The 18,149-nt window shown below is 42.4% G+C and overlaps 1 protein-coding gene across 1 annotated transcript in view; it reads left to right on the top strand.

The window, feature by feature from the left end:
- Positions 1-18,149, top strand: part of LOC137321200 (trimeric intracellular cation channel type B-A-like) — a 32,563-nt gene that overhangs the window by 1,764 nt on the left and 12,650 nt on the right. The window contains exon 2 of the mRNA XM_067983494.1: positions 16,239-16,395. Coding sequence (XP_067839595.1) covers positions 16,239-16,395 — 157 coding nt within the window. The remainder of the gene's footprint in view (positions 1-16,238; positions 16,396-18,149) is intronic.

The raw sequence follows: 18,149 nt of genomic DNA, 5'->3' as shown, positions 1-18,149 counted from the left end.
TCCTTGAATCTTTTGCATTTATATTCAGGGAACAATACCTGGTGATATCTGTAATCACCAGGTATTGTTCTCTGAATATAAATGCGAAAGGTTCAAGGATTTCCTGACATTCACCTGACGAAGGAGGAAGCCTCCGAAAGCTTGTGATTTTCAAATAAAATTGTTGGACTATCACTTGGTGTTGTAAGATTGTTTACCTGAAGGAGAGTTCTCTGCTTGTTCAGTTCAGTACTGTTTGGCACCAAATCCAGCTGTATAAATATCAGGGCCACATTTAGAGGTTAACTTGTGAATTACTCATGGTCATTTTTGGAGATGTGTGTGTTCTCCCTTTTTAGTTCACATATTGGTAATTTCAGTTCTTTTGTTCCTGAAAGCGATTAATATTTTGTGCAGACTAGTAATTAGTGGGAGAATGTACAAATACCTTCCCTTTAATTATTTTCCACTGTAGGTGACCTGCATTAACAGCATGAAGTGTAGTGGCTCATCTTTGTGTGAAGCTCTGCTTTTGGGGAGGAGAGTAAGTTAGTTACAATATGTCACATACTTTTAGATCCAAACACTAGCATGTTTACTGTTGTTTTACTTCTCACTTTTTACTGGAATTAAACTACCCACCGTGTATTAGGAAAACTTGAAAAAATGGTTTGTGGGGGACTTAAGGCAGTAATTACATTTTCACTAACACTCATAAACCACTGGAGCTTTGCTTTCATGATTTGATTTCATTATAGGCATGCAATCGAATAGCTGCTGGGCATGTACTCTTTATATAGTACATGTATAATTTTTTCTCCCCTATTTGCCGTACCAGTAGCAGGTCTTTGTATGGTCAAGTTCTGTCTCTGTTAAATCTGTTTTGAAATATCATGATACACATTATATGCAGGCTAGGAAAATCAATTACAACTGCATCATGTAATTGTCCACAGATCTTCTAACCAATATGTTCTCCTATAAGATTTAATAAATGTATGTTAAAAATTAAAATGTACTTTTGTACCAGTGAAATTATAGATATAGTCGGATGCTGATGCAATATGCTGTGAGCAGGGTTGCTGCAAAATAATGGGGTTTCCAGGAACATGCATGTTTCATTTAATTGAAAATTGTCAGGGACTGTATACTTTTAAGATATTTCTGATGTTTGCTACATAATTTTTCTCTTGGGTGGTATATAAGCCACAACCTGCTTGAAGTGCAATGGCCCAGATTTTGCTGGACTTGTTCGTGCAAGTTTAGTTTTAAAAATTTTTTAACCCCAAAGTTGCTAGTAGTGCGAGCAGTTAATGGTGTGGTGAGGGAAACAGGGCATCTGAGACCTTGGTGAACAACGGGGCAAACAGTGTTCTTAATTAATAAGATTAAAGGATTGAGGAATAAACAGAGGAAGGAGGGTGAATTAGAGTGTGTGAATTCAATATCAAATCAGGTACAGAAAGAGAAATAGAGGGAAAAAAAGATTGGATTAAGACAGAGAAAAGAGACGGAAAGGAAAAGTAAGAAAAAAAAATTAAATTTGAAGTTTTTTAAAATCTCAAAACAATTCACAACCTAAAGGAATGAGACTCCACACTCGCGTTGTTCACTTTCTGGGCAAGAGAGGTTGATTAGCAGTCATCAACAATTATCATGTCATTGAAAGTGTACTTAAGCTGTTAATTACTAGACTTAACATTCTTTGGCGAGTTTAATGGGCAATTAATGTGCAAATGCAACAACTTCATGACAATCGTGGGGAGGCTAACGACAAGATGCCGTTTTCACGAAGCTAGTGGTGCAAATCGTCCAGCAAATTGTATGGCGATTCGTAATTCATGGTGTATCTCTTCCTCGCCAGAAGTTGATGGCCGATTTGTGCATTAATAATGGCATACATCATTCAGATTTTCAGCAGAAGCTGGGCTAATATGTTTAATCCCTCTCCATCCTTGAAGTTTCAGTTTTTGAGCTTGGTCTTCCTTGAGTCTATACAGCCCTTGGAACATCATCAGTTTCGAGGGGCATCAAGCTCAATCAGATGCTTCCTTCTCAGTAAATCTGATCCTTTTTGATCAGGTGAGGAAGCCCACTTTGTAAATGCCTAGGCTTTTGATACTGAAAAGAGGCATGCCTGTTATGTAGCCAGCCAAGAGGAAGAACCTTAGGAGTTGGAGTTTTGAGTCTATGGGTTTCTTGATTTGTGAGTTCTGCGCTGGCTTGGGAGACCTCATTTCACTTTTTGAGAACTCCCTCTACCTTTTTTATGGTGGTCAAACCTGAATGGCCTGCTGCGGAGACTGAGGTTGACTGAATCCGATCAGCGACAGGACTCTGCCTTCCTCTTGACCTCAGAGTGGCCTATCTGGTGTTGGGATGCTGGCATACTGGGATGGTGGAAGCTGGATCTCGATACAGGCCTTTGGCGGTCTGGGTGAAAGGCTGATGTCTAGGTTGAAGCCAGTAGTTGGGGCAGCCATTCCCAGTGTGAGCAAATGTACCTCTTGAATGGGATTCCTGGAGTAGCTCTGAGACTCTGTTAGTGATGCATCTATTCCTTTAGCAATTCCTCAGCATAGGGTTTTGTGGTCCACTGGTTATCAAGAGTGTCCACAATAGCTTGTCTTTCATCTCTTGAAAGAAGCCTGAAATGCAAAGCCAATTTTAATGGTACAATAGAAATCCCTGGGCAATGGGTTAGAATCATTATAGAATCATAGAATGATGCAGCACAGAAGGAGGCCATTCGGCCCATCATGCTCATGCCGGCTTATTGAAAGAGTTACCAAGTTATTCCCACTCCCCTGCTCTTTCCCTGCAGTCCTGCAAATTTTTCCATTTCAAGTATTTATCCAATTCCCTTTTGAAAGTTACTTCGGAATATGTTTCCACCGCCCTTTCAGGTACTGCATCCCAGATCATAACAACTTGCTGCGTTTTTAAAAAAAAGTTTCCTCATGTTGCCTCTGGTCCTTTTGCCAATTACCTTAAATCTGTGTCCTCTGGTTACTGACCCTGCTGCCACTGGAAAAAGTTGCTCCTTACTCTAACAAAATTCATCATGATTTTGAACATCTCTATTAAATCAGCCCTTAACCTTCTCTGCTCTTAGGAGAACAATCCCAGATTCTCCAGTCTCTCCACGTAACTGAAGTCTTTCATCCCTGGTACCATTCTAGTAAATCTCCTCTGCACCCTACGTAAGGCCTTGACATTCTTCCTAAAGCATGGTGCCCAGAATTGGACACAATTCTACAGCAGGAGCCTAACCAGTGTTTTATAAAGGTTTAGTATGACTTCCTTGCTTTTGTACTCTATGGGCCCGATATTACCATGGCGGCGAGTTCGCGGCGGGGGGTCGATTGGGCGCATGGGTAACGCGCCTGGTGAAATCAGTCTGCCCCATGCGCAATCGCAGGCTGATTGGGTCCACTTACCTGTTGTTCCGGGTTCCCCGCTGCTGAGCTGCGCGGTGGGTGAACTGCACATGCGCAGTAAGGTCTGTCAGCTGGAGGAGCTCTATTTAAAGGGGCAGTCCTCCACTGACTGCTGCAAGAAATAGGAAAAATTACAGCATGGTGCAGCCCAGGGGGAAGGCTGCTCCCAGGTTTAATGATGCCTCACTCCAGCTCTTATTGGATGGGGTGAGGAGGAGGACGGAGATCTTCCCCCCGCCCCCCCCGGCGGGCAGGAGGAAGTAGCCTGCCTCTGCCACCAAGAAGGCCTGGCTCGAGGTGGCACCTGCACCACCAACACATTGCCCACCTACATACAGCGCAGGAGGCGCTGCAATGACCTAAGTCGGTCAGCCAAAGTGAGTACTCTTACTCATTCCCTTCCCCTCCGTCTACCACATCACCGCCCCCACCCCACATCTCCTTCTGCACAGCCAACACTACTCTGTCACATCACTCCTCACACCCACTCAAACCTCATCCTCATCTTACCTGCACTTACTCACCTCGCCAGTACTCATCCCGCCACTACCACTCAACTCAATCCTCATACAATCTCATGGCTCTATCTCATACTCACCCTCTCATGCATCTCTTTCATAGTCAGCCTCACTCAACCTGCCACTACCTGTGCTGCAGCCACAGGGCACGCATCACATATGTGCAGTAGGAAGCGTAAGGCAAACGTGTCGTGAGCATGAAGGGGATGCACAAGGGCGTTTGAGGCTTTGTCATGGTTTTTACTTCTATTTAATTTCTGATCAACTCACATCACATATTATATTGGCACCACTACTGCCACATCTTTGCGAATCTTGTCTGGTTTGTGCAATAATGCCCTTTCCTGAGGATCACAATGAAGACCCACAATTGATGCCATCCATTGTGTCACTGCAGAGTGGTTGTAGGTGTATTTGCAGGGCTCTTTTGTGCAGACGACTGAGAGACGTCGGCGATGTCCCCAGTGGCACCCTGGAAGGATGCGGAGGAGAAGTTGTTGAGGGCAGTGGTGACTTTGACATCGACAGGTAAGGAGATGGTGCTCGGGCCAGCCGGGAGCAGCTCGGCATGAAGGAGGCTGCAGATGTCCACGACTACATGTTGAGTGACTGAGCCACCGTGTGCACTGCTGCTCAGAGAGGTCCAGGAAGCTGAGCCTCGGTCTGTGGACCCTGTGGCGAGGGTAGTGCCTTCTGCGATGCATCTCTCTCTGCGGTTGCCCTCCCTCCTGCTGTGCAGGTGGATGTGTCACAGCACTGTGTTGTGGAGCTCCACGTGTCAGAGGTAGACGGCGTGGCCGGCGAGGCTGGTGATGCTGTTCGCCCTCCGAGGAGGTCATGACTGCAGCTACGGTGGCCCCCATCCGGAAGATGTACATCTGAGGGGGTCCGCAAGTTAGGTACATGTGTCTGGACACTGGGGTAAGTGTGCAAGTTGGTGAATTTTGTTGTTAGAAGGAGGGTGGTGGAGGCCAAACTTTGTCCAAAGTGACAGAGTGGCCTCCTGCAATGAGTGAGGGTCTCCCCCTCCCCCCGCTCCCCACCCCCACCCTCCCCCCAACCTGTCAAATGGACCTTTTCAGCTGCCACAGGCTGATGGCTGCAACAAGTCCATTTGAACTGGGAATGTTTCCCCCAATACGGGAAACAGTCCAAGTTGTTTGCAAAATCCCAACCTTCCTAAAATATCATGTTAATCAGGTCTCTAAACGACCTGAAATACCTAGATAAATAGCTTAAGTGGCACCCCGCCGGCTTTAATTGCCGGCGGGAGTCCCACATGCAGGGGTTGCGCACGTATGTCAGCGCGTCAGTGGGGAACCTGGAAATGGGTCGGGTTGGAGCCGGGCTCCCGACCTGCCCCGGGAATCCCCGATTTTCGTAGCCCCCCCCCCCCGCCAGGAACGCACCCGATCGCGGGTGCTAAAATCGAGTCCCATGCCTCTATTTATAAACCTAAGAATCCCGTATGTCTTTTTAACAGCCTTCTCACCTTGCCTTGCCACCTTCAAAGACTTGTGTACATATACCCCCAGATCTCTCTGTTCCAGCACCCCCTTTAAAATTGTAACATTCAGTTTATATTGCCTCTCCTCATTTCTTCCTGCCAAAATGAATCACTTCACACTTCTCTGCGTTAAATTTCATCTGCCATGTGCCTCCCAATTTTACCAGCCTGTCTATGTCCTCCTAATGTCTGTTACTATCCTCCTCACTGTTTACTATATTTCCGAGTTTAGTGTCATCTGCAAACTTTGAAATTATGCCCCAAGTCCAGGTCATTAATACATATCAAAAAGAGCACTGGGTCCCAACGTCGACCCCTGGGGGACACCACTGCACACTTCTCTCCAGTCTGATAAACAACCATTCACCACTACTCTCTGCTTTCTGTCTCATAGTCAATTTCGTATCCATACAGGTAGTGCTACTTTAATCCCATGAGCTTCAATTTTGATAAGTCTGTTATGTGGTACTTTATCAAATAGCTTTTGAAAGTTCATATACACAACATTAACCGCACTATCCTCATCATCCCTCTCCGTTACTTCATCAAAGAACTCAATCAAGTTAGTCAGACACGATTTGTCTTTAACAAATCCACGCTGGCTTTCATTTATTAACCCACATTTTTCCAAGTGCCAATTAATTTTGTCCCGCATTAAAGAAAAAGGGTGGTACTCCCAAATCTAGAGCCCCCTGGATGTCAAGGAGCATACAGGGTAGGATATGGCAAAAAAGGAAAGCTCATGTCAGATACCGAGAGCTCAATACTGCAGAAAGTTTAGAGGAGTATAGAAAGTGCAGGGGTGACAATAAAAACAAAATTAGGAAAGCAAAGCGAGGGCATGAAAAAATATTGGCAAGTAAAATCAAAGAAAACCCGAAGATGTTTTATAAATACATAAGGAGCAAGAGGATAACTAAGAGTAGGGCCTATTCGAGACCAAAAAGGTAACCTATGTGTGAAAGCAGAGATGTGGGTATAGTTCTTAATGCATACTTTGCGTCTGTCTTCACAAAAGAGGGGGACAATGCAGAAATTGTAGTTAAGGAAGAGGAGTGTGAAATTTTGGATGGATAAACTTAGTGAGAGAGGAAGTATTAAGGGGATTAGCATCTTTGAAAGTAGATAAATCACCAGGCCCGGATGAAATGTATCCCAGGCTGTTAAGAGAAACAAGGGAGGAAATAGTGGAGGCTCAGGCTATCATTTTCCAATCCTCTCTGGCTACAGGTGTGGCATTGGAGGACTGGAAGACTGCTAACATTGTACCATTGTTTAAAAAGGGAGACGGGGATAGACCGAGTAATTACAGGCCAGTCAGCCTAACCTCAGTGGTGAGCAAATTATTGGAAACAATTCTGAGGGCAGTATAAATCGCCATTTAGAAAGGCACGGATTAATCAAGGACAGTCAGCATGGATTTGTTAAGGGAAGGTCGTGTCTGACTGACTTGATTGAATTTTTTGAGGAGGGTCGATGAGGGTAGCACATTTGATGTAGTCTTTGTAGATTTTAGTATGGCATTTGACAAGGCCCCACATGGCAGACTGGTCAGAAAAGTAAAAGCCCATGGGCTCCAAGGGAAAGTGGCAAGTTGGATCCAAAATTGGCTCAGTGGCAGGAAGCAAAGGGTAATGGTCGACGGGTGTTTTTGTGACTGGAAGGCTGTTTCCAGTGGGGTTCCGCTGGGCTCAGTACTAGGTCTCTTGCTTTTTGTGGTATATGTCAATGATTTAGACTTAAATGTAGGGGGCATGATTAAGAAGTTTGCAGATGATACAAAAATTGGCGTTGTGGTTGATAGTGAGGAGGAAAGCTGTAGACTGCAGGAAGATATCAATGGACTGGTCAGGTGAGCAGAAAGGTGGCAAATGGAATTCAATCCGGAGAAGTGTGAGGTAGTGCATTTGGGGAGGGCATACAGGGCAAGGGAGTATAGAATAAATGGGTGGATACTGAGAGGTGTAGAGGAACAAGGGGACCTTGGAGTGCATGTCCACAGATCCCTGAAGGTAGCAGGGCAGGTAGATAAGGTGGTTAAGAAGACATACTGGATACTTTCCTTTATTAGCCGAGGTATAGAATATAAGAGCAGGGAGGTTATGCATGAACTGCATAAAACACTAGTTAGGCCACAGCTTAAGTACTGCGTACAGTTCTGGTCACCACATTACAGGAAAGATGTGATTGCACTAGAGAGGGTACAGAGGAGATTTATGAGGATGTTGCCAGGACTGGAGAATTTTAGGTATGAGGAAAGATTGGATAGGCTGGGGTTGTTTTCTTTGGAACAGAGGATGCTGAGGGGAGATTTAATTGAGATGTATAAAATTTTGAGGGGCCTGGATAGGGAGGACCTATTTCCCTTAGCAGAGAGGTCAATAACCAGGATTTAAAGTAATTGGTAGAAGGATTAGAGGGGAGCTGAAGAAAATATTTTTCACCCAGAGAGTGGTCGGGGTCTGGAACTCATTTCCTGAAAGGGTGGCAGAAACCCATATTGCGTTTAAAAGGTGCTTGGATGTGCAGTTGAAGTGCCGTAACCTACAAGGCTACGGACCAAAAGCTGGAAAGTGGGATTAGCTGGATAGCTCTTTTTCGGCCGGCACAGACATGATGGGCCGAATGGTCTCCTGTGCCGTAAATTTCTATGACTCTATAAATGTCTGTCAAAGTTTCCCCACCACCCACGATAGGCTGACTGGCCTGTCGTCGCTGGATGTATCCCTCCTTTTTTGAACAGGGTGTAACATTTGCAATCCTCCAGTCCTCTGGCACCACTCTCGTTCCTAAGGAAGATTGGAAGGTTGTGGCCAGACTCTCTAAAATTTCCACCCCTACTTCCCTCAGCAACCTAGGGTGCATTCCATCCAGACTGGGTGACTTTTCTACTTTGAGCGCTGCCAACCTTTTTAGTACCACCTTGTGCATCTTATCTAGGCTATCCGCTGAAATTTGCTGCTGCAGAGAGATGGGCTACAGAGTAGCCTCCAACAGTCTTTCTAAGGGTTCCCAGACTCTACTCTAGGCATAGTACAACTTAAAGCTGAGGAGTCTACTGATATTTGAAACAGGCCCAATAGATTTGATAACAAGCTCGCTCACATTTAGTCTGATGTTGTCCTGCCCGCAGGGCTAGTAACCTTTTTTTTTCAGGAATGCCTAATGTTACAAAGTTGTGACATCAAGCAGACCACAAGTAATGATATACTTAGTACCAGATTTCAGTTATATGTTGGCTATTCAAGAAAAGGAGCCCAAATAAACAGATATTTAGGATGTTTTTCTATGTTATAGACACTATATAAACATATTGTTGTTGTACAACAACGTGAATTTATATAGTGCCTTTAACGTAAAATGTCCCAAGGCACTTCACAGGAGTGTTATCAGACAAAATTTGACACTGAGTACACTAGTAATGAAACAAGATATTTTTCTGCAGTGCTTTGATCATAAGATTATTTTTCTTATGTTGTGAGATAAATTTGCTCAAAGTCTGAATGTGATCTGATCACCTATGGCTTCAATAAAGCTTCACTACACAAAATGATTAGTACAGTACTTGTATATTCTTTAGGGTGATATGTCACCGTTGACTGTCTATATATTTTGTTGGTGGGCAGCAGCTTTTTTTGCGATTGCATCATGAGTTTGTGTAGGATGTACCCTGAAGAGAAGTGAGATATGAAAGATCACTCTAAGTAAGACAAGCTGAAAGCTTATGAGCAGTAAAACTGAAGGACTTGTGGTCAGCCTTGCAAGTTGAGATATTTATCATGATTTACTACTAGCCCTGACAGGTCTGTTTCTAACACTTGAAGTATGTTTTAAACTGATGGTGTGCTTTGTCACTGGTATTTTGCAACAGAAATGTTAGCTTTAGAGCAAAATGCACCTTTTTTCCCCCTGTAACTGATGTAATAGTTCATCCCAGAAGTTTGTACCCAGCTCAAATTGGGTATCTATGTACTCAACCATCCTTAGATTTTATAAGTTGGCTGAACATCTTTCAGGTAACAGTCACATTTGTATACTCTTAACAAAAATTTGACAATATTCCTGGTTTGAAAGTGGGAGGTAGGGAGAAGGGATAACTGCAGTAAGCGTAGTTTACTCTGTTAATCTGATATTGAGTAAGCACTGTGCTGCAACAAGACTATGCTAGTGACTATCTCAGATCACTCCTTCTCTACTGCAATGGATTGCTCATTCTTTGACTGAATTTTCCATCTACTCCAACATTCTCTGGGACTCTTTTCTCTCCCACTCTATTGCTTCTCCATATCAATGGCTTCCTCCATTCATTATTCACTGTCTCATGATTCCACTTTACATTCATCACATTGCTTGGATTGAAGACCTTCAATGCACACAACCTTCATTTCTCAGTGCAATGGTTAAGTTACTACACTTTGGTCTTCTCTATTCTCCAGTGAATATCTTTCATTTTCTTTCTCTCTCTCTCTCTCTCTCTTTATCTATCTTGTTGCTCTCTTTGTATTTGAGAACCTCTCTGAACTTTCTTCTTTGTGCATTCCATCCTATATGCTCTTCCTGCTGCCTGTGTCTTTATTCTTGAAATAAGGATTCAGCATACTGTCTACTCTAACTCATCAGCACTGTGGAACTCCTTTCCTTCCAAACTCTTCCCTTCAAGATACAACCTACAGATTTCTAAAACACAAACTGTGGGCTTTTAAAACTCAAGCTTGGCATTGCTGTACTTAATTTACTTCATCTTTCTTTTCAGTCTCAGTGATTCCTGCACCATATACCTTGGGCCGTCGCCTAGGTTTCGTCATTTAAAAAAAAGTAAACTACTGGTTTAACCAGAATGCTTACTTTGGTTGGCCTGATTTTTCCTCCTACCCCATAAAATATACTACGGATGTGCTCTGTATCAAGATCTTGTTATAGACCACAGCTCCTAGAATGGACAAGCAATGGACCTGTCACAGACCATAACAACAACTTGCATTTATATAGCACCTTTAATAGAGAAAAATGTCTCAAGATGTTTGAGGCATAATCAAAAAGAATGGACACCCAGCCAAAGAAGAAGATATTAGGAGGGGTGATCAAAAACTTGGTCAGAGAGCTGGGTTTTGAGGAAGGCCATAATGGAGGAGAGGGAGGTGGAAAGGTGGAGGGGCTTATGGAAGGACGTCCAGAGCATGAGGCTTAGTTGGTTAAAGCATGATCGCCTATCCTGGGGTGAGGAGAACAGACGATGTACAAGAGGCCAGAGTCAGAGGAGCGGAGAGTTCGGGCGTGGGAGGGTTGTAGGGCAGGAGGAGATTTCAGAGATAATGAGGGGTGAGACCATAAAAGAATTTGAACGCGAGGATGAGAATTTTTAATTTGAGGCTATTGGGGACCAGGAGCCAATGTAAGTCAGTGAGGTCAGAAGTGATGGGTGAGTGGAAATTGGTATGGGATAGGCAAGGATATAGACACCAGAGTTTTGGATGAGCTAAGGTTTAGAGGGTGAAAGATGGGAAGCTGGCCAGGAGAGAATTGGAATAGTCAAGCCTGGAGGTGACAAAGGCGTGAATGAGGGTTTCAGCAGCAGAGGCGGATGATGTTATGGAGATGTAAGTAGACGGTCTATGTGATGGAGAGGATATGGGGTCGGAAGCTCAGCAGGGTCAGATAGGGCGGTGAGTTGCAAACAGTCTGGTTGAGCTTGAGACAGTATCTGTAGAGGGGGATGGAATTGGTGATAAGAGTACATAGGTTGTGGTGGGGCCACCAACGATGGCTTCCTTCTTACAAATGTTTAGTTGGAGGAAGCTGTGGATCATCCAAGATTGGATGTTGGACATTCATTTTGACAACACAGAGCCAGTACAGGGATCGAGAGTGTAGTGAAGATGTAGAGCTGGGTTTCATCAACGTTTGTGGAAGCTTACCCTATGGATAATGTTGTCAGGGAGCAGCATATAAATGAGGAAGAAAGAGAGTGGTAATGCTATGCTCTAGCTACAATCTGATAAGTAAGAGTGGAACCAAGCAAGGGCAGTCCTATTGAACCGGGCAGCAGAAGAGAGGCATTGGAGGTGGATAGTTCGATTGATGTCAAAAGCTGCAGAGAGGACAAGGAGAGATAATGTACCACAGTGTCAGTCAGAGTAGATGTAATTTGTGACTTTTGGTTAGGGCAGTTTCGATGATTTGGCAGAATGATTGGAGACATCCAAATTGGGAGATGTGGGAAAGATGGAAACGGCTTTGGGAAGCGACAACGCTTTGAGAGATTGGAGATGGGATGGTAGTTTGCAAGGACAGTGGGTTAGAGAGTGGGTTTATTAAGGAAAGGCAATGATGACAGTTTTGAAAGGGAGGGGGGACAGTGCCTGAGGAGAAGGTACCATTTTCAATATCAGCTAGCACAAGGACCAGGAACGGAAGTTGGGTGATTAACAATTTAGTGGGAATGGGGTCAAGGAAGCAGGAGCAGGAAATGTCTCATAGACGAGATGAGCTTGGAGAAGGCATCAAGGGAGATGGGAGCGAAATTAGAGAGAGACATGAGTTCAGGGGTGGGTTTGACGGATGGGGAAGAGGAGATTCAATAAAGGCAGCTGAGAAGTCCATGAGTTCCTCGTGCTTGTTGGAGGTGAGGTTGAAATGGGCAGGGAGAGAGGGGTTTTAAGATGTATGATGTTGGAGAAAAGAAGAAGTGAGTTATCTTTGCTCTTCAGGAGGGTTTTGGTGGAGGAGAGTGAGGCCCCATAATGCTTGATGTGGTCCAGCCAGATCTGGTGATGGATGGCGAAACTGGTTGTGTGTTTTGGACCAGTGAAAAATAGCTCTGTCAAGGTATGCTTTAGGTTAGGCAGGATTCCTATCTGGTGTCCCAAGTCTTTTTCTTAGTGAGACAATGCAGACTCTCTTCTTTCCACTGATTTCCACTCCTTTGGATTGAATCACTACAGTAGCAGGTGCAGTGCCTGCCGGGGACTTGCGTGAGAGGTTTACAGTCCACATTATTGGGAATGCATTCTGATGAAAAGCTATTTTAGGGACTAAGTGGAGACTGTTTTGAATGCCACTAACTGAATCCTGGGGATATCACAGAAGGTAAGATTTTAATTCCATGGAATTTGAGGAAAAATGGAAAATCTTTAAAACTATGTAAGACAAGAATCTATAGAGGTAAGCTAAATGAGCAGCCCCAAATGGATGAATAAAGAAACTAAAGTGGAAATGAGAAAGAAAAAAACACCTTCAAAAAGTAGAGGACTTTAGGAGTAGTATAGTGAAATGCTTTTTAACAAAACGCATAAGGATGCAAAGAGGGCACTAAAGATGAATATAACAAAGATATTTAAGCACGTTGAAACGTTGCCACTGCCTGAGACTGAACCAGACCGTTTGCAACTTGGCGTCCTATTTGACTCTGAGATGAGCTTCCAACCACATATGCGATCCATCACCAAGACTGCCTACTTCCACCTCCATAACGTCACCTGTCTACGCCCTTGCCTCAGCTCGTGTTGCTGAACCCCTCATCCATGCCTTTGTTACCTCTAGACTTGACTATTCCAATGCTCTCCTGGCCAGCCTTCCATCTTCCACCCTCCATAAACTTGAGCTCATCCAAAACTCTGCTGACCGTATCCTAACTCGCACCAAGTCGGTTCACCCATCACCCCTGTGCTCGCTGACCTACATTGGCTCCCAGTCTGGGAATGCCTTGATTTTAAAATTCTCATCCTTGTTTTCAAATCCCTCCATGGCCTTGCCACTCCCTGTCTGTAACCTCCTCCAGCCCTGCAACCCTCCGAGATCCCTGCGCTCCTCCAATTCATGCTCTTGCACATCCCCGATTTTAATCACTCCACCATTGGTGACCGTGCCTTCAGCTGCCTAGGCCCTAAGCTCTGGAATTCCCTCCCTAAACCTCTCTACCTCTCTCTCCTCCTTTAAGACGCTCCTTAAAATTTACTTCTTTGACCAAGCTTTTGGTCACCTGTCCTAACACCTCCTTATGTGTCTTGGTGTGAAATTTTGTTTGATAACTCTCCTGTGAAGCACCTTGGGACGTTTTACTACATTAATGGCGCTATATAAATGAAAGTTGTTATAGAACCGTGTTTAGGGTAGAAGTTAGAACGCTGAAGGATAAAAATAAAATTAGTGGAGTAATTGAAGACGACGGGGGAAATAATTTACTTACTGTTTATTTTCTGGTTGTATTCATTAAAGACTAAAATAATAATTCATTTTCCAATTATTGCATGACCTTTTATTTGGGCTCATTACTCCATTGTGTATTGGGAAGTATTTTAGTGCCAGCAGGTGGCGCTGAGTGCTGCTTTAAAAAGTGGTCAATAAGCTCACCACTGTCACCAACAGGTATGGTGATAACGCAGCAGTTTGTGAACTATGTACTAAAATTTGACTGCAAAAATAATTTACTAACAGCCTGATGAACATGAACAAACTAAAAGGGTTAAAAGTCAAAGGTTAATTTCTTTATAATGCAGATATACTTTGCATTCTTTGGTTGGGTGAAGTAAATCGCCAAGTGTAGAATGTGAGTGCAGAGTTTTCTGTTGCAAACTACCACTTTGAAACTTTGATATGATTGTCAGTACAGCATTCCTGTATGATACACAGCATCGATTGCTATATGTGAAATATAAACCTTACTACCTCTTGCAGGAAGGGGGTGCAAATGGAATACAGATAGGTGGTTCTTTTCTACTGATGAACTATCAGGTTAGAAAGCTTCCTGAAATTCTAATTGTTTTGCTGGAAAAGACTAACTTGGATACTGCTATAACTTACAAGATACCAGAGCACCTAAAGAAGACTCACGGTGATTTAACAGATTTTGCATTTTTGACTTGTGAATCAGAGGCAGCCGCCCATCCTCGTCTAATTAAGGAGTGGTAAGGGTCTCGGTTGGTTTACAGATTCTCATTTTATGTATTAATTATTTAATAGGGCATAGGAAAATAACAGCGGAGCTATGTGATAAAACATGACAACTTAGCTTCAACTGATTTTCTTAGGCAACAAAATGTTCATTAAAGTTTAGTTGAGATGTTCAAAACTGCACACAATACCCCAACTATGGTTTGATCAATGCCTAATACAGGTACAACATCACCTCTTTGGTTCGTGTTAAATTTATGTATGGGACAGGGAGGTGTCTTTATGTGACACGGGGAAAGGGAAGATCGTGGGGGTAACAAAGTGTCTTAAAAGGGCTGCTGCACCCTGTGTGGTGTTTCCCCCCCTCTCTGGTCAGCCAATGTTTACTCCTGCTCCATATGGAGAATGAAAATCACCCTACAAGATAGGTAAACTCTGGAATTGATCAGAAATAATGCATCATTTGGTTAATATAAAATATTTTGTGCTGAGTGTATGTACTAGGTTCACGGTTAAGTGAAAATTTAGACATTGATAACTTTTTAAAGAGAAGTTTGAGGAGGAAGAGCACTGTATGATGGAAGAAACTGGGTGGGGTGAAGAACTAGGTAAATGGGTATTAATATACAGTTTTGTGTAAAGTGTGCACAAAGATGATCAATTCAAAATTTATTTTGGAAAAATTGTATTTTTTATTTTTGATGATTTTAGTTTAAGTTTCCCTCAGATTCCAGCAGCCTGAAGGGATGTCCACTGCATCTTTGGTGATGGTGTTTATGTTACCAGTGCAGGAGCTACGTCTGGAATTTCTGGCACGACTATCCCTATTGGCGGATCTCTTTCAGAGGCAGCAGCACTTTGTTTAACTTGCAGCGCTGCCTCAGAATTCAGCTTTGCTGTTGGTGGTAGTACCATTGAGGAAGCTCCCATGCTTCTAAGAGCACTCATGGACTGCACACTTTCTGAACCCCTGACACCGATGTAAATGATGAAGGGTACCCAACACTGAGAAGTGGTAAATCTCATTCAGTCCTCATACTGGCAGAGATAGTTTTCTCACCGTACTAGATAGAACAAAATGGGCCATTGCTGCTGGTGATCTTTAAAATTTAGAACTTAATTTAAATGGAAAATTAACACAAAATCTGAGATTCAATGTTTAAATATTAAAAAAGTGATTTTATTTTCAGTATTAGGAAATCTCATCTAGTTGCAATAGAGAATAATAAAAGTGGACTAGTTATGGTTGGTTAACACACCTTTTTCAGCCAAGATTTGGTTTGGATTTATTGTCATTATTGTACAGAAACCTCCTTTCTTTGGTTGTAAGAGCCCTAAGTAAAGTGAGTTTTGGTGCAGTCATTGCACAAAATTGTCCAGAATATCTCAGTGGCTAATCTGGATCAGATAGGCCTCAAAGGTAGCTAGTGGGGAAATGTAAAACTTAACACTAATGTAATAATGTTACTGAGACAGAGTAGAGTAAGCTTTCTTCCATCTGACTGTGCTTTACTTTTGATGCTAGTTGTCAAAAGTAGAAATCTTCTATTCACTGACACAGGCATCACTCATCTTGACATCTCCTGTTCCAATGAAGCTATGGCATATGAGGACATTTGAACTAGAGTAAATTGTAGTCTTATTCGTCACTCCAAACATCTCCAATCCTGTATTTATACATTTCTTTATGTAGATGTTGAAATATTTCCAAATTTATTTTGAGTTATTGCTATACATTTGACAGCCTATTTATTGCATTTCTTAGCCATCATGAGAATAGAAAATGATACAATCTAGTTCATAAGTCAGTAATCATTGACAATAGACTACCTTGATTGAAATATGTTTATGCTTTGGTGTTTAAGCTTATCCTAAAAAATAATGTTTCAATATTCTGTGTTGCAGGAGCAGTAGATGTAGCACATCGCAGTCCAATTGCATGTTGGTTCAGTGGTATGCTTTGCTGCTTTGGTGGAGCAATTCTGGCATCTCTGCTTCTAGGTGAACCTCCCATTGAACCTTTCACAAACAACAGAAATATAATACTGGCTTCCGTAATTTGGTAAGTGTGGAAAATAAGTATATAATGACTTTTAGTGGCTTTCAACTTTTAAAAAGCCTGTGCCGGCTTTCTCAGAGTTATTCATTTAATCCCTATCTCCTGCATTTTCCTATATCCTTTTACATTTTTCTTTTCAAATATTTATCCATTTCCCTTTTAAAAATGATTATGAATTGCTTCCACAACTGTTTCTGGTAGAGTATTTCATGTCCTGACATTCCCTGTGCTTTTGAAAAAAAATTCTCCTAACTCCTTCCTTCATTCTTTTGGTGGTAAACTTACGACCTCTTGTTACCGACACACATACCAGTGGGAATAGGTTTTGATACAATAAATATGCAAAAATGTTCATAACTTAGAACACTTGTATCAGGTTTCCTCTTAACCTTCTCCATTCTAATGAAGAGAGCCTCAGTTTCTCTTTTTTTTCCCCTCATAATTAAAGCCTCTCATCTCTGGTATTGTCTTAGTAAATCTCTTTGCCATCTCCATGGCCTTGACATTCTTCCTAACTTAGGGTGCCTAAAGCCTAGCCAATGATTTGTACAGGATCAGTATTGCTCTTTGCTTTGTACTCTATAATCCCTATTTATAAATCCAAGGATCCCATATGCTTTTTTACAGCTTTATTAACTTGTCATCCCACTTTAAAAGATTTATATAATTGAACCTTTAAGTTTCTCCACTCTTCTACTCTAAAAAAAAAGTTTTACAATTTTAGTATATACTAGTTGGTCACCTATGTCGTTGCACACATGGAGTCAAGAACAAGTGTAGTCTTCAGGTGAAGTGGGGTTAGAAGGCACAGGATAATTGGACAAGGCGCATAGATATAGTCAAAATCCGTAATATAAAATAATGAACATTCTACGCTATACCACTTCAGTGAACTGTCTCCTGTATTCCATCTTTCTTGCAGTCTTTTTCTGCTTAACTGCTTGAATGCTGACCTGTTTTTAAAAGCCAACCTATCCTTGTCTGTGCCTATGTTTCTTCTTTCTGGCTGTTCATACTCTGAAAGAGATCAAACACCTTGCAACACAATGGGTATGAGGCATTTATCAATTTACTGAGACAAACTAACTAATTGCTTCTTCTTTTCAGTCTATGAGGAAACAACATCAAAGCTACCCGATTAGCATCTCAACTGCCTATCATCTCACCCCCCTCCTTTTACTTGCAGCAACATACTAGGGTTTGCTTCACAACAAGTTATGTAACTAAAAAATCTTTTCAGTGAAAGAATGGTCAGAAAATCCCATACTTTGACATTTCCTTTATCAATACATCCCGTTGTTTCCTCAAAGAACTCCTAATGAATTTTTCAGATGCAACTTGTCTTTTATAAATCGATGCTAGCTGTTCTCTGTTAACCCATGGCTTTCAAACTTGTTTTCATTTTATCTTGTATAATGGCTTCTATAAGTTTCATTATTACCAATATCAGTCTGAATAATCTAATTACCAGGTTTAACCCTTTTTCCCTTGAACAAAGGTGTTACACTGGAAACTCTTCAGTCCCCTGGTACAACTTCCATATCCAAGGATGTTTGAAAGATTATAGTTACGGCCATAGCTATTTCCTCTCTGACTTCCCTCGGAATTTGCGGATGCTTGCTGTCAGGGCCTAGTGTAATTGAAGAATGGGTGGCCTTTAAGGAGAAGATGGTTCAAGTACGGTCTAGGTACATTCCCATGAAGGAGAAAGGTAGGGCAATTAAAGCCAGAACTCCCTGGATGACAAAAGAGATAGA

Source organism: Heptranchias perlo, chromosome 4 (genome assembly GCF_035084215.1).
Source record: "Heptranchias perlo isolate sHepPer1 chromosome 4, sHepPer1.hap1, whole genome shotgun sequence".
NCBI classification, from domain to species: Eukaryota; Metazoa; Chordata; class Chondrichthyes; order Hexanchiformes; family Hexanchidae; genus Heptranchias; species Heptranchias perlo.
This window is presented reverse-complemented; position numbering and strand designations above follow the sequence as displayed.